The sequence below is a fragment of the Vespula vulgaris genome, chromosome 10 (assembly GCF_905475345.1).
Source record: "Vespula vulgaris chromosome 10, iyVesVulg1.1, whole genome shotgun sequence".
NCBI lineage: Eukaryota > Metazoa > Arthropoda > Insecta > Hymenoptera > Vespidae > Vespula > Vespula vulgaris.
The window spans coordinates 7,046,347-7,070,281 of NC_066595.1; the positions used below are offsets into that span (position 1 = coordinate 7,046,347).

General features: G+C 37.1%; 1 protein-coding gene across 13 annotated transcripts in view; it reads left to right on the forward strand.

Annotated features, from left to right (window-relative positions):
- Nucleotides 1-22,080, forward strand: part of LOC127067192 (four and a half LIM domains protein 2) — a 51,309-nt gene extending 29,229 nt beyond the window's left edge. For 6 of the 13 annotated variants that reach the window (XM_051001835.1, XM_051001836.1, XM_051001827.1 and 3 more), the window contains 8 exons: nt 888-1,065; nt 1,745-1,978; nt 2,168-2,377; nt 13,805-14,005; nt 14,644-14,818; nt 19,052-19,221; nt 19,393-19,579; nt 19,815-22,080. In XM_051001835.1, the coding sequence (XP_050857792.1) occupies nt 888-1,065; nt 1,745-1,978; nt 2,168-2,377; nt 13,805-14,005; nt 14,644-14,818; nt 19,052-19,221; nt 19,393-19,579; nt 19,815-19,972 (1,513 nt within the window). In that variant the 3' untranslated portion in view covers nt 19,973-22,080. The other 7 variants (XM_051001831.1, XM_051001828.1, XM_051001837.1 and 4 more) reach the window with 7 other exon arrangements.
- The last annotated feature ends 1,855 nt before the right edge of the window (nt 22,081-23,935 follow it).

The window sequence follows — 23,935 nt, forward strand, 5'->3', positions numbered from 1 at the left end:
TCCATTTTCAAATCCTCATCGACAATAGCTCTCCATTATAAAAAGAAAGAAAGCAACCCCTTGCAATTTACCTCGTTCGGATGGCCTTCGTGCTGATATATCCGGAAGAGGGTGTGGTGGAAACGCGATAAACGTTCCTGACAAATGCATCTTTTTATACGTAGGAGTCGTATATGTCGTAGGGAAAAATGTCACGTCGATTTTTAAAGGGTATGAACGGTTCTTGATTAGAGATATGAAAAGCGATCGATACCGTTAGTCACTAAAAATACGAATACACGTACCTACGTATGCCAAATACAGCATTATACAGAAAACTAAGTCAAATAGGACACGTGTTGTACGAACTTGTCTTTATTGTTTAAACACGCTTAAATCATTTCTGGAATATTTTCCATTTATTTCTGGGACACTCCGTGTATACATTCATATACATGTTATACGTCGAATTGAACTTTGTTTTCGTGTTTCTGAAAGATCAAGAAGACAAAGGTTTCAATGAAAAACGATCGAAGAAATAAGAAACGTTTGTTCGTTTGTTTCTGGTTCGATCGAGCGATCGTTCGTGAAGTCGTGGGCTTCTACAGCCTACGTGTAAGGTAATAAAACTTGATTGGCTATTTCATCGGGAACGTGTCAACGAGCTACGCGAGTTTTCGACTTAATGAAAGGAAACGTAAATGTTTATCGTTCGTTATATATATATATATATATATATATATATATATCAGTTGTGCAGATTTTAATTAATAGACGGGCGATGCTAAAAGTATCACGAATTGTTTTCCTTGGAAGTGATTATTCAACATCTAGTTCTTTATCTATCTATTCGACTTCAGTTCGATCTTCGTGTTCTTATTCGGCCTATTTCCGTTTGTTTCCTTTAGAAAGAATTGTACGAGTTGCAAGTGTCCTCGAGAGGATCACGATGTGTGCCACGAGGAATGGGCATCTGTTAGATCCCGATTGGGACTCAAAGCAGACGAATCGAACGGTCTCCCTGGTTTCTCTGATCCAAGAGAAAGAGGTCTGGCTTGGGCACCTCCTGGACTACCACCCCATAAGGTTATTATTTTAATTTTATTTTAGTAATACACATCAGAGGAATTTCCTCTGATTCGTATGATATTGCGTAAGATCGAATATCGCTATTATATCATTTTCAACATATTTACATACGCGAAAGATAATCTCAAATAGGAATATTGTGATTTAACGAACAATTTATGTTCTCCAGTATCCATATGCGAATGATCGAACGAGCGGACGAACACTTGGCATAGATCCAAATTCAGCTATTTTCTGTAAAATGTTCGTTTGAATATTACGTTGGTTAGTTCTGCTACTCCTGGCCTTTATCATCAAGACGACGGTGTTTTCTCGTAAACGTTTTCCGTTTAGTTTTCGAATCCCGTGAACTAACCACCACTGGCACTCTAGTTTGATGGCACTACTTCGAGAGATGCATTTACGATGTTTTCTAAAGTCGTACGAGTTTTAAGCTGATTAGGGACTTGGCACAAATACGATCGTACAAATGGAGAGTTTACGTTTAGAGTTTATTTTCTGGATCCACACATTTCGATACATTGATATCGTCTTCACGTATTATTTTAGCCATTTGGCGGTTAACTTGTAAATTTCACACGAAAGACATAAAGTTGTTATTGACACGATCGTGTTTCTATAATTTGTAATTGTATAACATTTATAAAATCGTCGAATGTATTACGATCTCTTTCAGGTGGACGAATACTTTTCAATGTTACCAGAAATTTCAGTACCAAGGCTAGGTACTCCTGGCGAACGACTCAGAGATCGTCAGTTAGCTTTCCAACTTCCTAAACAAGACTTGGCAAGAGCTTACTGTCGTTATCTCGATCTGAAACATGCTTCCAGCGCGGATGATTTTATGGCTGCGAGAAACGAAATAGCTTTGGATATAGGAACGGTTCAAGAAATTGTTGAAGAAGGTTCGGTGAGTACGCGATACGTATTTGTGAGTGACAGAAAAAGAAAGAAAAAAAGAAAAATCAGTGAAGATAAATGGCAATAAAAAATCACGTCGTAAATTAAGATCTTTCGTTTCTTCTTTGATTTGATTTGCAAAGCACTTCAAAACAGTTCTGAGTCGCAGATGGTCGGAATAATCGTTGTTCTATTACAGTGCTGTGGAGCTTGTCAAGAACCCCTAAAGTATGGTAGCCTCGCCGTATCGGCGAGTAAATTGGGACTACTTTATCATCCGGCGTGCTTTCGATGCGCTGATTGCAAAGAACTTTTGGTGGATCTTGCTTATTGCGTACACGAAGATATGATATTTTGTGAAAGACATTATGCCGAACAATTGAAACCTCGATGTTCAGCTTGTGACGAAGTAAGTATGGATATATATATATACAATATATAAAAATATATATACACAACTCTCATAATACAATTAATAATTCAACATAATAATTTTAAATTAGCTCCGTCAACAAAGATCTCAATTCTAGTAGATAAAAATAGATGCAATCATCTTGAAGTCTATATTGAAGTAATGAAATATGTAATGTTTGGCAAATTTAGTAAGCAATAAGGCGTAATTGATAATAAAATAAGGTTATCATCGAACGATAATCAATCGGTAGTTAAAGTAGGAATCAAGAAGATTCGTATGACCGACGGAGATTGTATCTATCGAAATCTTCCTTATCGACGGTAACGCGTTTCGTCGGAAGCGGTCGATTTTGAATCTCGATAAAGGCAAAATCTTTTTATAGTATCAAATATTTGAAGTGAAGGTTGAACAAACTCGAATATGCTATTAGAATTTATTTTTTATTTTTAAATGTATAACCAAGTGCAACCTTATGTAAATAATTCTTACAAATTTATAATCTATTATCAGGTATATCTCTTTGATAGCAAATTAATGCGATCGTAAACGTCTCTTAAACATTTATGGCAATGCCATGGTGAATCAAAAACCTGATTTATTAAAGCTACTTGGATCAGTTTGGAGAATTTTTCTTGCGTCGTTGACATTGCTTTCGAGCGCGGGAAACCTGAAATTCCGGTGCTGACCTAAATACGATGATCAAGGAGAGATCATTAATCAGATGTCTTTTTCGTTACGGTTCGTTTAATTTATCTTTCGTGAATCAGGATTGTAATTTTACTCATAATTATTCATTATTACATAATACATGAAAATACACATCATTAATATCGTTTAGTATCATATTATATCAACAATAAGATTTCAATTAGACGTTTAAGAGAAATAGGAAAATTTGGTACATGTTCTTAAAATATTTGGGCCATAATGCTATTACGAATTGTGTGATTTCGCATCGTTGTCTTTTACGACGCAACGACTGGCTCGCTTTATTTAGATAAACGAAAATAGCGATCGAGGAAAGTTGGAAAGAACGAAAATATTACACTCGATCATTCGTCAGCCATGGAATCGAGCAATGTGAATTACATATATAGTTGATCGAACTTTGTTTATTTACATGACATAAAATTTAGAAAGATACATACAATGAGTCATAGTAATTTAACAGTAGTTCTTTTTAGGGTCGTACGAAGTTCTAGTTCATCAAAGAAACGAGTGTACTAAATAAAAAGCAGTATATTCAGAATTCAAGGAAACATTTTTTTCTCTAAGAATAAACATAATAGTAGGAATAAAAAATATAAAATATGATTTCTCATGCTTTTTCTTTTACTTTTTTTTTTTTTTCATCCAAATCGAATATATGGTCCGAACAAAAAGAAAAAAAAAAAAAAAAAGAGAGAGAAAAAGAAAACATTAAAAAAATTCTTGATGTGCTTCTTATAATTCACTAGTTTCTGCTTACGTATATATCGAATAATTGAGAATAATTCAGTTTTGCACAATTGAAAGAAAGTATATAAAGGTGTCCAAATATTTTATGACTCATACAGTTTGATAGATGGCGACATATTCATAAATACATATCTACCTCTCGAATAATTCAAAGCTCTGTTTTTGCGCCATATTCTTGGCATCGTTCGAGACCCACAGACTTTTCGTAAGAGATATTTGAGATTTCGAAATCCGAATAGGAAATATAGATTCGAGGAATGGTTTCCTTCGAAATGAAAATCTAAGCGAAAGCGTTAATTCGGTTGCAAGAGGTCGGTAATCTATTTTGACTTCGTGTCGAAGCTCCCACCACGATCTCGGCCTATCCAGAGCCTAACCCGTTCTCGTCTTTTATTAGAGCCAGTCATCGAAGGTGCACGATTCTCGTACAATCCTCTACAATAAACTAGACCGTTCTAACGAACTCTCTCTTTCTCTCTATCACCGAACGAATAAGTTGATTACATCGTGGAACGCGTTTCGTCGGGTAAACAAAGAAAATCCTCTTTGACGATTGAAAAAGTAACCAAGTATAAAAGGCTTTTTTCCTTTCCCTTGATATTTCTCAACGAAAAGGTTCGAAGACGCGTACATTTTGGTAAGTAATCGTGTAACTCGAAGGATAATTTTCAAATACGATTGAAAATTTGTCTGTGAAAGCACGATAGACCGTGCAGCTCAGTCCCAACGATGTTCTGAGCTTTCGACCGAGCATGAAGCCGCCTTTATACAAAAGCAAAGCGTACCAATGACGTAACTTACGCTTATAGTTTCCGCTTAAAATTCTAACGGGTAATCTATTTTCGATTCGCCGTTGTACGAGAAGGAAGCGGCGCTACGTGAAATCTCGTCCTAAGCCTAAACGCAAAAACATTGCAAATAAATAGAGAGGATTTTCCTATCTTACATTTTACGTAGAGGAGTTAGAGTATAGTATCGAAGGATTAAAATTGATTTATAGTTCGTGCTACTTATTCGTTGCCAGTGATACATTACCAGTAGACATTTGGATTTGACGTTTCGTATACAACATGCCGAGTAATAAATTAGGAAACTTATTATCGTTCGCGTGTTCTTTCGTCTCTCTTTTCGATGCGAGTTTAAATAAGCTCCGTAGGCAAGGAGAATACTATAAATTCAAATGTACCACGAGAGAGAGAGAGAGAGAGAGAGAGAGGGAGAGAACTTCTTTTCTTTTAATAATTATTCTATTTCGGTAGATTGTCATTTACGATCGCACAAGTGCGATTTAATCGTTTCGTTCGAATAGGAGAATAATTTTGATAAATCACGAAGGTAGATCGTTTTTCGGATTAAATTTGTTCAGTGTCGAATTTTGCAGCTTAAATATGAATGGAGTAAATCTGGGTAGAAGCAAGGTCCGTCCTTGAAAATACTTTTCAAAATGAGGTATAAAATGTGTAATAAAATGTATAAACTTGAAATGAAAAAGTTCGGAGAGAGATAAGAAAGATAAAAGGAAAGTTAGCAGGTGTCTTTAGGACGTATTATAGAGAAAACGTTTGGGTGCACGAAATGGAAAAGGGTTCGAATCACGTGGAATCGGTTGGAGACCGGTAGAACCAGGTGGAGCTTGGTGGAACCAGGTTCGAAGCGTTCGTGTAAAGGAAGGTCGTCCTACGCGGTGGTAACTGCCGTGGTTTCGCGGATCTAATTCGGTCAGCTGAAAAGGGGCTTTAAAGATTCGGTGGCACGCTTTTCTTCGACCGTGGCATGCTCACGTTCGATCATCGACGGAAATAGCGTTGGCATTGTTCCGTTTCCCTCCAGAAACGTCTTTCATGGCAAGGAGGTCGACTAATTTCTACCTTTCTTCAGTGATACGCCGTTTAACTTCTTAAATCATAGCTATGGGATTTTATTATTATTTTTCTTTTTTCCTCTCTCTCTCTCTCTCTCTCTCTCTCTCTCTCTCTCTCTCTCTCTTATGTTTTTTGCAATCGGGCCATCTGTAGAAATTATCGTTCGTGGAGTTTATTTAGAAAAAAGAGGCTTAATACGAACGGAGAAGGAGTTATCGTTAAACGGAGAAACATTCTTATTATCAACGATACTTTTGAGATCGGCGAAAATAACATAATGCTGAAGATTCGTGCGATCGAACACCTGGCGTGCATCTTAATTACTTGCGTCGTTCGAGCAAGCACGCGGAAAGTCAGATAATTCGAGGAATCTCTTTGCGTGTAAAGCGAGTAGACGGACACGACGAAGCGCCGATTTATTTTCGCTCCTATTCCGATAGGCCGTTGAGGATGCGTTTATTTTTGGCGCCAGTCATGGAAGTACTCCGGAGCGGACGAGGATCTTGCGGCCACCCTTTCGTCTCGTCTCGTCGTCTTTCCTTTCCTTTCCTTTCCTCTCCTCTCCTCTCCTCTCCTCTCCTCTCCTTTCTATTCCTCTTCTCATTTCATTGCTAATCTCTCACGAGTAAGCAAAAAATTGATCCTTCGAGGATTCCACAAAACTCGTTTCGTTTCGTTTCGTTTCGTTTCGTTTCTTCGAAGATTTCACTTATTCGATGTTAATTGATTTTTTTCTTTCTTTTTTCAAAGGCCTCGAGGTATTTAATATTTACTTAAAAACTGCGAATAATACGATATACAATGAAAAGGAGATGCGACGGTTTCTTCAAAGATTTCTCAAATCACATTTCGTTTTGTTCACTTGATAATTCTTTTTATTGAACGTTAAATAAAATATTCTTTGGAAGCTCGCAAAATTGTTTGATATTTATTGAAAATAAATAAGAAAAGAAAAAAGGAAAACGCGCAAGATATAAGGTAAAAAAAAAGGAAAGGTATGAATTCTACAATAATGCTAGGATAGAAAATCCTAATCATTTCTCAACGGGATTCCGAATCCTCGTAAATAATTACTTTCCTCGTAAATTCGATTGATCGAAAGGCACAAATATAGATCATCGAGAGTTCGATAAGCTCGTTCGTACTCGTTTCGATATCTTTTTGGATGGTAGCCAGAACGGTGTACCGCGCGCAAAGCGCGTGCCGAGGATCCTCTCGACGATGAAATCATAAGCCATGAGGTAACGGAAAGAAGATCTATTGTGTGACGTGAAATAAAGAGAAAAGGACGTCATTTCAAAAAAGAAAAAAAAAGAATCAAGAGAAAACACAAGAAAAAAACGACCTTACGTATTCGATTCGTCGAGATTTGCAATCGCTTCGAGATCCTTAAAAAGAAAAAAAAAAAAAAAACAGAAAAAAAAGAATTTACGATGGAAATTAATAGATCGTTCGATCGATTCTTAATCGTATTCGCCGCGAATGATCGCATTCGATCGCAATCGTTCGATTTTACTCGTCCAGGGTTATTCGTTCTAAGTATAGAATTTAGCCGCATACAGTGGACCCACGTCGTCGCGGAGTCGACGCGACGGTGGCGGCAAGACGGAGAGGAGAAGTCGAGCGTTCTTTGCTTTCCGCTCGCGGAAATAAAACAGTTCTTCACCGGATACGCTCGCACGGATAAGCCGTCGATAATCTCGGGATTGACAATCCTTATTCGGCCTAGCTCTCTCTCTCTCTCTCTTTTTCTCTCTTTCTTTCTACTCTCTATTCCTTCCGATCTATTTATTTCTTGTATCTTCCTTTCTCTTTCACAGCAACGAAAACTGTCCAGAGAAACTCGTGACACGTTTGGCCACGTATGTCTGTTTGCGTCGTTAAAAAAAGAGGAACGGAAAGAGGGGGAGGAAGAAAGAGAGAGACTGAGATAGATAGATAGAGATAGAGATACATAGAGAGAGAGAGAGAGAGGAGTATCAGAAAACGTGGTTGGAGAGACGAATACGTGGTCCGTGTTACGTAGTGGACATAAACCGAGTCTAGCGTGGGTGTCTTCTGCTTCTCAAGGATTACGTAATCTCGTCTCTTTCTTCTGCTTACGTCAGCTATCTCGAAGATCGCGGACGAAGACGAAGACGAAGACGATGGACGAAAAGGATCTTCCGTCTCGTCTCTATCGGTCTTATCTTTGGATGATTTATCAGAGAAAAATCATCGAATATACGATGCCATGTGATCGATCCGTTTTGAAAAATACATCGATACGTATTTTCAGAGTTATTATATTTCCCTGAAAAATCTAGATCATCTTCCTTGTGATCACGATTGGAACGGCTTTTTCGATCTAATATCGAGCAACGAACGAACAACGTTCTTCTCTTCGATCGAAGACGATCTATCTGAGGTTGAATACTTCTTCAGCCAGAAATTAGTTGGAGAACGGGCATCGATGTTAAAAGGAACGACCGTGTGCCAATAAAATGATACGCGACGCGATCTTTCGTGGAGTGTTTAACCGATTTTAATCTTGTTGTGCAAGAACTCCTCCTATATAAAGGATTTTATTGAGAAATCTCGATTTTGTATTCGATCTTTATTGTAGTAAGAGATCGATTAAGGAGTAAACGTTACGACGATCGGAGATATCGATCTCCGAATGGCGGCACGTTCGAAACGATTAATTGAATCGGAAATCGAATAGACAAAATTCGTCGAAAAAATGGGTTTGCTTTTGTCGGTGCTCGTTGGTTGCGTTGGAGTCCTTGAATTGTTAACGTGTCTTAATCGAGCATCCCATCGTTCGATCATTCGAATCGATCCACCGACGATCTGTCTGTCTTATCACGATCGTCCTCAAGGTGGATTCACCGCTCATGATTCTCTATGCGGTATCGGTCATTCGAGAGATCTCGATTTATCCTCTGGCGCCAAGTACAAGTTGGAAAATCTTCACGAGTACAGTTTAAGAATACGAAGCGAACTTCGATCCAAGGATCGAACTTTCGATGCCAATACTCTCTCCGAATGCAGCACCGCGGATCTTCTGGCTAGATCCAAAATCGATCCCGATTTCGAAACTCTCTCGAGAGAGTTCGACGAACCTATTGAGAGTACTACATCTACGTTCGCAGAAAAATCGGAAGGATACTTTAGAGTACCGACGCCGATATCGAGCTTTGCTCCTACTCGAAAATCGGAATTGGAATCGAGCAGCGAATCCGAGATATCTTTCGACGAGGATCTTTTGGAAAAACGTGTAAGAACGAAAACGTTCGATGTTTCGCCAGTTCGAGATACAGCAAGGTACGAAGAGTCTACCTTGTCCGGAAACGAATCCGACTATGAAGATACATCGATTCAAAGAAAATCAATTCGAAGTTCAAAATCACCGGACGTTTCGAAAAAATCTGATAACGCAGAACTGTCAAAAATTGATACGGAAGTCGATAAAAGTCGACAGTTGTCAAAAAGATTTAAAGTCAAGCCAACGACGACGATCGTTCGAAAAGCAACGAGATTGAAATCGAAGAACGTGGAGATCAGCAAATCTGCGGAAAATCTTAGCACAAAGAAATCTAAGAGACAACGCGAACCGGAGAGACGTAAATCAGACATATCTGTACAAACGGCACGTAATCTTTTGAAAGACGAATGGACGAACACGTCTCCTCCGGGAAGTCCGAGTTTATCCAGATCTGAAAGCAAGGCTAGTGTTTCTGTTCAAGTACAAACGAGTTTTGAAGAGGGACCATTCGTTGAGAAACTCGAAACGGAGGAACTCCAAGTGGAGAATCCTGCGTTGGGTTTGTCCGAAAGTAAACGAGACTTGGATTCTCGTGAGAAACGTGCTAAAAGTTCTTTCAAGCGTAGAAGATTTCGATCAGCTTCGACCGAGACTACGAGCACCGATTCTTGTGCCGATACACACGTCATCGAATATGCCATTGCTTCAGTCGAGAGATCACGTAATCAGGATCATTCAAACTCATTGAAAATATCCACTTTCGAGGAAGCTAGAAGAAACGATTACGGGAGGGTCAAGGACATCATTTTTGAGACAGAGTCGACAACCCGAAACGATGGAGGAAGGAGGAAGAAGGAACCAGTATTATTCTTCAAGTCGATGTCCTCTTTCGAGGACGACGAGGAATACGTCAGCGCGGAAGATGTGAGTTCCATCCACGGAAAAGGACACATTGAATACACCACACCTGACACCGATCGGAACAAAGCTTTCTGGGTAATCCGATGTATAGTAGTTTGCGTTCACGAAAAAAGCAGAGCAAAAAAAAGGTAGATAAGTAGATACATAGATAGAAAATAGATAGAAAATTGTTGTCGTCGATGTCGAAAGTTATCCACAGGGACTTCCTCTTCTCCAATTTCGCGAGAACGATTTCTTACACGAAATAAAACGTATCGGATTCTTCATACTCCGAAACATCTCGGTATTTGGAGATACAACTCCCACCTCCTCTTTCTCGGTCGCGTTCATGGTCGCCGTTGGTGGGCGAACTTACGTTCTTACTTCGTGTATTCATATTCGTCATATGATTTCGTCCTCGATCGAAATATTAATATTTCATCTGTACGTTTAGATATTCTTAATTAAATCGTAATTAATTCCGATAACGTTTATTCCATTCGACGATGTACGATCGAAATTAAGATTGAAACTCGGTTCGAATGTGTCGATACTTTAACGCACGCTTGAAAATTTCTTAAGGATAATAAGATAAAAGGTGAAGGTATATTAACAGAAAAATAAAAGCAAAAAGGCATTTAATATTTGCACAAAATGGTCGCGATCTCTTGCGGCGTTTATTGGTGCCGTGTGCCTCGTGTAGGGTCTCCCAAAATATCAATCTCATACTCGTCTGCAAATAATATACGTATATATCGCGCATAGAGCTCGACATTTACAGGAGGAGACGAGGATGCCGCCATTGCCGGCATCGTCGCCATCTCGCAGCGTCGTCTCGAGCGAAAATTTTCATCGACGAATCTCTTTTTGGGTCGAACAGTTTTTTCTTAGATATATTTTTAATCGACCTACTCCCGTGCATCTCTCTCTCTCTCTCTCTCTTTCTCTATCTATCTATCTCTCTTTGGTCGAGATCGGATTAAATTACACGTTCTCGTGTCTTTACCTCTCGTCGAAGTTAAGCAACTACGTTACATTATTAAAAAAATTTTTTTTTCTCAGGAAACAATCATTCCGACTCAAAGTTTATTGCTCTTTCTCGTCGTAACAAGTTTTCGGATATTCCGATAAAATTTGATAAAGATAGAGAAAGACTCGAAGAAGTAATAGTGAACGAATCCGCGTGGGTGAACGAAGATATTGGTGATGTGTGAAACATTCCGACCCAATTACCGTATTTACTCCTTTTTCTATTTTTCAACGTGATTCTATTTTCCGCCCACCTCGCCCCCGTCGAGTCGAGGAACCACCTGTTTGGCAAGCGATCAAAACGTCGCTGGGGTCGACGATGTTCTTCGAAATGTTCTTAACGAAAAAATTTCGACGAAATGATCGTTAAATTTAGATGTTATTCGTGTATCTCTTTAAATTCCGATTCTCTGATCAATTTGTTATTTTCCACGGTAAAAACGAGCCATTGAGATCAAGGAAGAAGAAAAAGAAAAACAAAACGGACTAATTTAACGTACACATTCGTTCCTAGATGTCAAATGTCTACGTTGATGAATGAAAATGTTTCTTTTTTCTCTTTTTTTTCTTTTCTTTTCGAGAAATTATAAACGAAACCGACATATTAATTCGAAAGGTATCGATCCTGATAATTAACCATTATATATAGATGTAATTTTGAAATTAAAGAGACCAACTAAATCTATTCTCCCGAATAGCCGATTACGATTTCGTATATTTTTCCATTGATACTTCTGTCGTGTAAACGCAAACCAGATGCGTACAAGCAGTTTATAGTAACGAAGCGAATCTCCCGTTTCGAAGTTAGATCGACAGACACCATTAGTTCGCAAGATCTATTTAGAAAGTTTTCCCAATCGGCGAGGATCAAAAATGAAAGAGTCAAAGTCAAAGACCTTAGAACGAATACGAAAGTTTTGGAAATGATGTGTCTCTTCCTGCTAACGAGTGAAGGAAAGAAGAATTAAAAAAAATCGTAAGGGATGTTAAGAATACAAGGGTGGTCGTGTGTTTGTAAGACAAACGTAGACAGAGTAAGGGATAGAAAGAGGTGGTGAGAGGAACGAATGGGAAGACGTCGTCGAGTTTTCAAGAAGAGAGAGAGAGAGAGAGAGAGAGAGAGAGAGAGAGAGAGAGAGAGAGAGAGAGAGACAGAAACACACATCGTAGAAAAGTTGCACCCGGCACACTGCACCGAGGATTGGTAGGAGCGTCCGGCCAGTGAAGGAAGAGGAGGAAGAAGAGGAGAAGAAGGAGGGAAAGGTGTCCGAAAGAGAGGAGGGAAGAGCGCGGTGTTTCTGGAGTCGTCGGGACGCCGAAAATAGCGTCCCGATATGATGACGCCCGGAGCAGACCGATCCTAGATTTCAGTCAGTTCGCAAGCTCGAAAGCTGCTGGGCACAACGAGCAATCCCGCGACTCGCGACTCTCGATTTAATTTCTCGATCGATACGAAGAAAAAAATTTTTCTTTTTCCTACTCGACGGCGTTGGCTCTCTTCTTTTGAAACTTTCATCTCGCTCTATATCTATCTCTATATTTATCTCTATTTAATATCATATCTCTTTATAAAAACTCGTTCGCGTTCAGTCTCGCACGAGTTTTTGTTGGGAAGCTTTTAAGGAAGGAGTTAGAACACAGAGATAGAAAAAAGAGGAGAAGAAAAAACGATGGCGGACGTAGACAGTCTAGTGTACACGACCACCGAGCGCAAGGTTCGCAAAGTGAAGAAGACGACAAAACGTAGGGAGAGTCACGATCAGAACGCCGAGGTCACGATCACCGAGATCGACAGCACGCAGAACAATCATCATGCCATCGAAGAGTATGTGCTGGCTGATGATAACCTTCTTTCGTTCTTTCATCCCTTACGATGATCGATTCTCTCGCGTCTTATCCTTTGATCGATCGCATAATCTTCTGCTTCGATCATGAAAGATCGAAAGAAATTTTTACTTGCTTAACCACATTTTCTTACCTCTTTTCGTATTTATTAAGAGTTATTAAAATCATTCTAATCGTTTGGTACAAACAGACGAAATATTTACTTTACCCTGTTTGTATCCGTCATAATCTGTTTCAATAACTTTTTCATCTTCCCTTCTGGTTGATATTCCAGATAATTACATTTCATGTTTCTTTGATTTGTTTGCGAGAAACTAAGAATATCTAATTTGTCATTATACTTGGTATTTAAATTTGAAAGAAAAGTTAATAACTTAATAAACATGCTTGAATACGTAACAAAATTTTCTGTTGAAAAATTCGTGTACAAACATACTCAGCCAGCACATACGAGGGCACTTATCCAAGGTACATACATATATACATACATACATACATACTTATACCTGGTAGAAGAAGATTATAGGGTTCTGGAATTTTTCGAACATCGCATATATCATCAGATTGTAAACGTGCTTGTGACGACGAAAAGTAATGTGGGAGACTCATTTTTTTTTTTTATAGAAAGTATACGACGAACAAGAGAGAGACGCGATAATCAAAATTGTGTCGTAGGATAAATTGACACGCTTATCTTTGTAAACTCGACGTTATCGGTGATAGTATCGAGAATGTCAATTAGGACTCTCTCGTTTAGCAATGCTTAGCAACGGAGTTTTTTAAGACGCTAAATGCCACGAATTAGGAACGGGTTCGTAGAAAATTTCGGTAAAAAATATTTACAATTTACATACAGGAAACACGTACTTATAAATAATGTCACAAACATAATACAAAAAACCAACAGATATACACAGATTTGTTTTAATGTCACGGGTAAAATTTTCAAAACCAACAAATTCACAACAGAATTTTTTTTTCGGGTGGGAGCAAGGGAACAGGTGGGGGAGGAGGAAGAGGAAAAGATGATGAAAAAATAAACGCAATCGATTAACAAATCATTAATTTTGTTCGTTGCAGTTGATTTTCAGTGGCGAGTACACGAAGGCGATGAACAAGGACTGGCACAGTGGGCATTTTTGTTGCTGGCAGTGCGACGAATCCTTGACAGGACAACGTTACGTTCTCAGGGACGAGCATCCTTACTGCATCAAGTGTTACGAGAGCGTTTTCGCTAATGGCTGCGAGGAGTGTAACAAAATCATTGGTATCGATTCGAAGGTGAGAGAGAGCTTTCTTATTACCTCGGTTCTTTTACTTCTTGTCTTTTTACGTCGCAGTTGTGCGCAAAGGACAAGGACGACGAGAGAGAAAGAGAGAGTGAGTGAGTGAGCGAGCGAGCGAGCGAGAGAGAGAGAGAGAGAGAGAGAGAGAGATAACAACTGTTAATGAGAATGATTCAACTGCTGATGACATCACAGATGTCGTCTCTCTTCTTCTTCTTCTTCTTCTCGAGAAAGGAAGAGAGATAGTTTATAAATTATTAAATAATATAACACGGAAGATGCATGACAAAAAAAAACAACAACCTTTATCCGATCGGTAATAAAGCAAGCAAAAAAGTCACGATTAACAAGGTTGAGAAATAATCTCTCTGTGCGAGTCGAGAAGTCAACGTTTAAATAAACGTAGGCGTTAATTCGTTCATTCCTCGAAATAGAAACAACTTCGTGTTTGCTACGCGTCATCTTTTATTTCTCCTGTTTTTTTTTTCTCTTTTTTTCCTCTTTTCGATAATACATACATACATACATACGTACGTACGTACGTACGTACGTACGTACGTACATGCATGCATACATACATAATACGTGCCATCTGAAAATATTTGTAAAATATTGTCTGACCCTTTTTTGTAGGATTTGTCGTACAAGGACAAGCACTGGCACGAGGCTTGCTTCCTTTGCAACAGGTGCAGAGTATCCTTGGTGGACAAACAATTTGGAAGCAAGGTGGATAAAATTTACTGTGGCAACTGTTACGACGCTCAGTTTGCTAGCCGTTGCGATGGATGCGGTGAAATCTTCCGTGCTGGTACGTCATTTTAAATAATTCGATAAAAATATAATAGAATTGAAATCTTGATAAATGATAACGGGTAAAAAAGTCCTAATTCACACGCGTGCCTGATCGATCGATCGTGTGTGACCTTAAGGCCACACAACGATTTGCGACATTGGATACGATCGAAGGATAGAAAGAGAGAGGCGATACGTATCCCATATCCTGTAAGGTAAATCTTATTAAGGTAACCAAGTCAAGGTCTTGAGCACAGACACGAATCGTGATGATAATCGTGCATCGTCTTGAGAGAGAAAGAGAGAGAGAGAGAGAGAAAAGGAGAGGGAAGAGAAGTTTACTCCTACGCTTGTATATTAACTTATTGGTATGCGTGAAGTATATGGGCACGCGTAAGTCCATATACAGAGAGACATTGGATAAACTTCATCAAATTCATTTCGGATATGCTCTATTTATTAAGTATTTTATTCATAGGACTAAATCAAAATAATCGATAGAGATAAGAATTAGAGAAAAAAGAATTAAGAAATTGCGAATAGATAGTGAGGAGAGGTGTCTAAATCATACAGTTTTTATTCGATAGAAATGTTCACATTTTAGTAAATCGCAATCTATACGGATCTATTTAAACAAATCTATGCAATCTCGTATACCATCTTTACACATTTAATTGCAAGATTTGAAAAAAAAAACATGTACAATTAAAGAAATGAAAAAAATCAGATACAATTATTGTTAATTGATACAATTATATTTGGATGTAATTAAAATTTCTCGTCTGTACATTTTGTTATTATTTTGATTTTATTATTATCGTCATACGTTGGTTATCAATATTAAACGTCATTTAAGTTCGAACGAGTACAAATAATATCGATAATAAAATATCGATAAAATTGATATATTCGTAGCACGTTAGACAACTCTCCTCTTGTAAACATAGGTAAAAAAGGAGGTTTATACGATTTAAGGAGAAAGAGAACGGGGAGAGAGAGGGGATAGGATTCTCGTCGTCGTCGAATTATCACCGCAAAGCGTAAGGAGTATAACGCACGTTGCGCCTGCTCGCAAGTCGCGACGGTGACTCCAGGAACCGACGACGAGTGGTCTGCCCTCTCAGTGGCTCGCAAGCCTTCGGGCTAATCGCACGGCACGATTCCGCTACCGATACAATCCGCAGTTATCCACGAGTGCTTCTTATACTTATCTCGTTCCTCCTCTCGAACCTCGAAACGAACCGGTTTCGTTCTCCTCATAGTATAAATATACAGTCTTACTTCAATCTAGTACTCGTGTTTGTATTTACTGCGGTGATAACTTCCTCTACTAACGAGAAGTTATCATTTAAAGAAGGAAGAGAAAGGAAAAAAAAAAAAAGAATAATTCGATCTGTGCGAAGAGAGTATCTTACGAAAAATTAGAAAAGATTCGATGCTGGAGAAGAACATCTCGTTTGGCCGTGAAAAAGCGCGAGATTTGATGTAAAGATTAGCCGCACCTTATCCTCACGATTACCGTCTTTGGTGCATATCGATTTAGTCCGATCGATAAAAGGAAAATGGCTACCGACGCGTTAAGCGAAAGACTTTCGAGCAAACTTCATTTGCAAACGAAAACCGTAGGAGAGGAAAAGATTCGAAGGGCTAAAGAAAATGACGAAGATGTTGCTATACTCAGCATGTTTCCTATGGAGGGTGATACTAAGTTTAGGTGTAATCTTGGAAAGGATTGTCTTCTTGGAGATCAAAAATTAGCTAAACCAGGTGATTGCTTTTAAAAAATGTTATCTGATATTTTATTTTCTATAGTTGATAATGCGATTATAGAAAGAGAAAGGACGATGATCGTGGGTAGAGGAGATATACTTTGCTTGTAATAAACATATACATACATAGATACTTAATAGGATACATAGTAGGATACGCATGTAGATAAAGATGGGGACGATTTCGAGTCACGATGGCGACACAGGTGGTGACTATAGTCGCGAAAGGAGAAAAGTAGAGCGAGACGAAGGAGTCTTAAACGTCACCTTATCGGGAATCACGAGTACTCAATCGTATAGCGAGCATGACATTAACGAACGCTTGTGTCTTTGCCGAGAACTTTGTTTTATTGAAGTAAAAAAATCGCTGTGTTTCCAGCGTAAAGAGAATATATGAGAATAAAAAAAAAGAAGAAGAAAAAACAGAACTCATTATTCGAGCTATGAGATAATCATTGTTTATATATAAATATTATTTCCTGTATGATTTATAGATTCTATGAATTATTCTTTCCTCTTTCTTTTCTTTTTTTATTTTTTAATTATTCTAATCGTCTCGAGGATCTATTCGATCTTGAATACATTGAATATGTTATTTGATTACGCGTATATATCTATCGTAACTTATTGCATAATCGAATATATTATAGTATAGTAGATACTTTAGATATAATTAATAAAGAAATTCAATTATATAATAATGTCGCTTTAAAATTTAATTGACAAGTTAAAAGTTTTGAAGCTTGAGTGCAATCGTTTTTCTTTTTTATCTGCCATTCATAAAGTATTTATCCGGATCGATAAGAGACTCGATAGCATTATATTAATATGCATGATGTCATCCTAGACGATATATATATATATATATGTAATTCTATAGGCACACGACCGTTCTTATCGATTTATGCTTCATCAAAATTTTCCAAATAATTTCTCCAAATAATTTCGATATATTTAATAGAAATATATACACTTGCCGTAGGTCAGGACATTTTTTTGATAAACTAAACTTTTATATCGATCATATGAATTTATTCTTATATTTTTCTTTTATCTTCTTGATCTATTGGATCATTCTATGTTATATTATATTCGATGATGACGCAAACCCAATAAACTTCTTGATCTATCGATCCATCGTGTTCGCAAATAATCTCTCGTATAAATCAGCATAAAATCACGATTTAAACGATTCCGTTTATTCTATCAAATTTAATGAACACTATAGATAGTTTCATTAATCTTTCACTTATTTAATCTCTTTTGTAACGCCATTTGAAGATATTCTGGTAAAAAAAGATCGCGATTTCATCTATCGCGAGTTATAACTAAACACTCCAATTTAATACGCCGTGTAACTTAAAATTATCGGAAGACAAGTAAACATAGTTGAAGCACGGAACGACGACGACGACGACGACGACGACGACGACGACGACGACGATTATGACGACTACGACACGAAGCGTACCTATATGGATTGCCACATCTGCAGCCTTGGACCATCAGACTTTGTACATATACGGAGGCATTGCTTGTCCATCGTGACGTCACGAATCGTTTCTTGAGTCACGCTGGACCAAAAAGATGTAATCTACGAAAAATATGTCACGTTATGTGTATCATCGTATTTTTCTTTCTTTTTCTTTTTTTGTTTTTCCTTCTTTATTTCTTTTTTATTGATAACAAAGTCGGCAAGTGTGTCTTACTTTTAACAGATAAAGAATATAGAGAATATCTATGATTTTTCTAACGTTCGACTTGTCATGCTTGTATCTTACAATATTTTTCTTCTTTTATCTTCTTTTTTTTTTATAAATTCGATAAAAAAGAGATATATAAATATAATAAATGATTTTATGAATTGACTAAAGTATTGATGAGTCAGGAACGTCTTTTATTGCATTTTAATCTTTCTTATCAAGGAAAATCTCCTTGTATATCCTAACGAAACGAAAGTTATTACGAATAGATTTTATCTACTTGGTATCTTAACGTCATTTTTCATCGAATACACGAGGGTACGGTTAAGCTTTGTATTCAGACGATCGAGAGACAAATTACTGCGTTGTTAAACTTTATAAACGTCACGTGTATTCTTAACATAAATTAGAATACAAGAGAGAACGGTACTAGTCGCTATGCTTTTTATTACATTTTTTGTTAACAGTATGCCATGTTCTCTATATCATTTGAGTCGAAATTATAAAAGACATTTGAAATAAATACCTCTTCCCTTTTACAAAACGGAATATTAAAATTCACTGGGCGCCGCACGCGATTACGCGTGACGTTTATACCAGTCTAGACTACAAAAGGAAGGGATATTTCCCGTTGCACCCTCGAAGCTTGCTGGCTTCCATCCGAATCGATCGGTGCGATACGCTTGCGAGTTCAGAAACAATAGTCTTTCAAATATTTATCGTTTTCGTGACGGGACAATAGCTTGCGCTTGATGGTGATCTATTCTTTTCTTTCAGGCACGAAGAAGATGGAATACAAAACCAGGCAATGGCATGAGAAATGTTTCTGCTGCGTAGTTTGCAAGAATCCGATCGGTACGAAGAGTTTCATCCCTCGCGAACAGGAAATCTATTGTGCCGGTTGTTACGAAGACAAGTTTGCCACTCGATGCGTCAAATGCAACAAGGTTGGGATTGCTTGATTTAAAAAAAAAGAAAAGAAAAGAAAAAAAAAACAAATTATATTTTCTTTCGAAATTGTATTTCTCTTTTGCGCTACAAATTATACACCTTCTTTGTTTTTCTTTTTCCTTTTTTCAATTTTCTTTTTTTTTCTTGTTTTTCTTTCTCCCCCATAGATAATCACCAGCGGTGGGGTGACATATAAGAACGAGCCGTGGCACAGAGATTGCTTCACTTGCAGCAATTGCAATAATTCGCTGGCAGGCCAACGATTTACGTCGCGCGATGACAAACCGTACTGCGCCGATTGCTTCGGCGAACTTTTCGCCAAGAGATGCACCGCTTGTTCCAAACCAATCACCGGTATACACATACAAACGCAGGCACACACATAGATATATATATATATATATATATATATATATGCGTGTGTGTGTGTTCACTATATATTTAACGAATTTACTTATTTTCATTTATTATATTTTCTACAATATTTTTACCAAATAAAAATTACAATTTTCCGAGCTTTCAATAAAACAAGGCTCGAATAAGTTTCTTCTTTTTTTTAATCTCTATTTTTGTTTTTATACATTTTTAGGAATCGGAGGTACCCGTTTCATTTCCTTCGAGGACAGACACTGGCACAACGAGTGTTTCATCTGCGCCGGTTGCAAAACTTCGTTGGTCGGCCGTGGCTTCATCACCGACGGCGACGACATTATCTGTCCGGAGTGTGCCAAGGCGAAGCTAATGTAACGAGGAAAAGGTTTGGACGGTAGAGAAAGGATGGAGAAGGTGGAGCAAGCAAAAGAGCGAGAGAGAGAGAGAAAGAGAGAAAGAAAGAAAGAGAGAGAGAGAGAGAAAGAGAGAGAATGGAAAGGATTTAAAGTAGGGGAGCGATAGAAAAAAGAAAGAAAAAAAGAAAGAAAGAGAAAAAGAGAGAGAGAGGGAGAGAAAGGCTGGACGAAAGAGGAGGCATCTCAGCAAATCGAAAGCAACGAACTTTTCAACAGCTATAATATATACTTCCTATCATTTTCACGAATCACCCCTCTCCTCGCTTAATCTTAAATGATCCTAAGTTATCCTACCTCGAGGAGATAGACTTTTGCTTTTACAGTCGCTTTTTAAAAGGCGTTTACATATATATATATATATATATGTATGTGTGTGTAAACGCACAGAAAGATACATACGAAAGCACACGTTCGTACGCACACAAATACATATACACTTTCGTACGCGCGTGTCAAATACATACACTACATACACTATACGATTACACATATACACAAACAATTCAGTTATATTTTTTTGTTTTTTCCTCATAGATTTATTATCATCATGCTTCCTCTCAGAGACTTGAATCCGTACAAGAGGGGATGAATTATATATATATATATATATATATATATATATATATATATATATATATTGATTGTACGCGAAAGAAGATGGTCGAAATTGAAAGAATGTGTGTGTATGTATGTGTGATTGTGTGTAAGCGTGAAAGAGGAAGAAAGAAGTAAGAAGAGGAGAAAGAAGGAAGAGGATCGATAAAGGACGATGAAAAATAAAAAAGATGCCTTGCTTGCAAAGTCAAAGAATCAAAATCGCCTTATGCAATGTACCATTGTCGATTTAACGATGTTAACTAGAAATCAAAAGGAGTATACACGTTGTCGTGATGTTATATTAATTAATGTTATTTCTTCTTTGATACGTACACTGTAAGCTGCTGCGTGAAAATCGACGCTAATGCGGTGTACGATAGGCGTGAAAAAAAAATAAAACAAACGAGTCCTATATATATATATATATATATATATATATATATACATATATATAATATATACGTATATATATATATATTTTTATGAAAACTAAATTTGATATGCATACAATAGCGTTATTTTTATTTAACATACGAACACACAGTCACGCAATATCGACACATACACACATATATATATACACATACATATATATTTATATATATTTATATAATATAAATATGTATATACATATATATATACATGTGTAAAAAATACACATGTACATGATCGAACAAATAAATATACACTCTGCCTTTCTCTCTACATAAGTGAGATCATATTAAAAATACACATACAAACATATTGTGACCTATAATTTTTCGATATTATACGTACATACGCGTATATAAGCGTGCGTTTGTAGAACGGAGTCAGTGAACTTGTATGTGAGAGCATGCATTTTATAACTCGTTGTAAAATATATATAAAAGAAAAGAAGTTAAACAAACAAAAACAAAAAAAGAAAAGGAAAGATGGAATAACATTCGGTGAGTACGCACATTTAAAATACTCCGTACGAAATACACACGCGTTAATCTATACGTATTTTATCACAGCATTTTTCATACTAACACAAAAGAACAACAAACAAAACAAACTTCATCACACGCTCACAAGTATACGTACGAGTGTGCGAAAAAACGCACACGTGGAATACACTAATTGTGGCCTTATCCGCACGAATACATAGAGAATAACTAACGTTTTACGATATGTAATATATTATGTATATCGTATCGAATGATACTTAATACGTATGAAAGGAAAAAACGTAACGTCGGATACGACAATGAAAAATGAAAGGTGAAAAGTGAAAAATGAAAAAAAAAAAAAATACAAAAATACAAAAGAAAAATATCCTGACGAATAAGTTACACTCGTCATATGTTCTTACGGATCGACTCACATACTAATCGCCTTAATTAGTAAAACAGATTATAAAAAGAGATTATTCTATATTCAGCGTATGGCATACACTGTTACACTGTAAAATTGATCAAATAAATGTAATTATTTACAAACGAAAAACTCGGATTTTCTAAACGAGTTTACGTTCCATGGATTTTTAAATATCAACAACGAGAAAGTTATTTCGATTAATTTCGGTAAGTTAATATATGTACTTAAGTTTATTATCGTTGAAAAGTTTGATCTATGAAAGAGTCGAGTGTGTTTACGTGTGTGACGTCGTTGTTTGAATATAAAAATATTATCTAGATCAATGAGATAAATTCTTATCGATGATAAATTCTAATAATCTTACTTTCAGTTATCAGATAAAATCATGTATTATCAACGCACGATAATCATAAGATTCAAATATCTGTGAACGCGTCGATTAGTTCAATCTGATTCTTGCTAGATGGCAGGACGTTAAAATTGTCGAGCGCTAAAAAATAAAAACAAATATATTAATAATTTAAATAAAATGATCGAACAAAATGATCTCTTTGAATGAAACATTTCAATACGCATATATCTTTTCCTTTTTAATTTTTACAAATAATAACAGTATCGCATGAATAAGAAACCAAACGTACTACAAAGATTTATATATAAAGAAGAGCCCAAAGTAATTTACAAATAAATAGAAACATCAGATATCAAATCGATTAAAAAGAAAAAATATATATATATATACATATTAATGAATGAAATACAAATCAATATTACAAATCATAGCTGTAAAAACGTGTATTATAGTTGCGGATTATTTTTATAAACAAGGATGAAGATGACAAAAATGAAATCGATCAAGGATAAAGATAGATCTCTTACGATCGAGATGATAGAAAAATGGACATTGAAATTCGCAGATGCACGTTGGCTATGCAACGTCCCACGTGCGAAAGAAGGAGCGAACGAACGAAGCAGTGCTCGGGGTAAAGCGAGGTCGATGGAAAGTGGCATAATCGCGGATGTGGATTGGCTCAAGGAGAGCACAGGAGGAGATCCTTTACCTTACTTATGTAACGAGCGAACGCGACCGTGGTGTCTCGTGTCTTCGACCGCATCTCTTCAAGAGGAAGAGAGTATACAAGAGTGAAAGAAAGGAAGACAGATACATAGAAAGAAAGAGAGAGAGAGAGAAGAAGAGATAGAGAGAGAGAGAGAGAAAGATGTACCCCTTCTCTTTTACACTCCTTTACCCTCCCATCCCTACCTCCAATCACCGCACTGTCCCTGAAAATCCCACTGCTGCTTCTAACTTTTTCTCCCCACCATTAGCCAATGCAAATCGCTTCTCGTATACTTCTACCTCCCTTTTCCTCTTCCCTTTCGTTTCTTCCCACATTCGACGTACCAATTAATTAAACGTACTCGAACGTTTCGAGCAATCTTCCATCGTTCGTTACAGAGGTAAGATCTCTTTATCTTTGTTTCCCTTTCGATTTTCTTCTTCGTGGATGATTATAAATAGTCTGATATATTTTATAATGTTAAAATGTGTCTGTTTAAATGACTTGAAAAATGTTTATACAAGATTATAAAGGAAAGAAAAATATAATATTATCGCGACAGAGATATATATCGGATTTGAAGGAAATATTCGTATTATCGTTGGACCTTGCATAAAACGAAGGAAACATTCTCAACAAACAAAACTTATCGAAGAGGTTTCTCCTCGTTAGCCTAGTCCTCATGACGAACGGATACGAGTGAGCGCGTTTATATCATGCATTCCGCGTAGGCGCGTGCCGAGGCGAGAAAAGCGATTTCCTTGCGCGCTATCGCGAGAGTGAATATCCTGTAATTACATGTTACGTCTCTTGTAAGAGTACAAAATCAATGCCAGGTTCAATGTCGAAGTCGGTTTCTCAAGACGTCGACTAAGGAAATTCTTTCTTCCATGAAAAACTAATGTCTATTTGTATCTTTACGT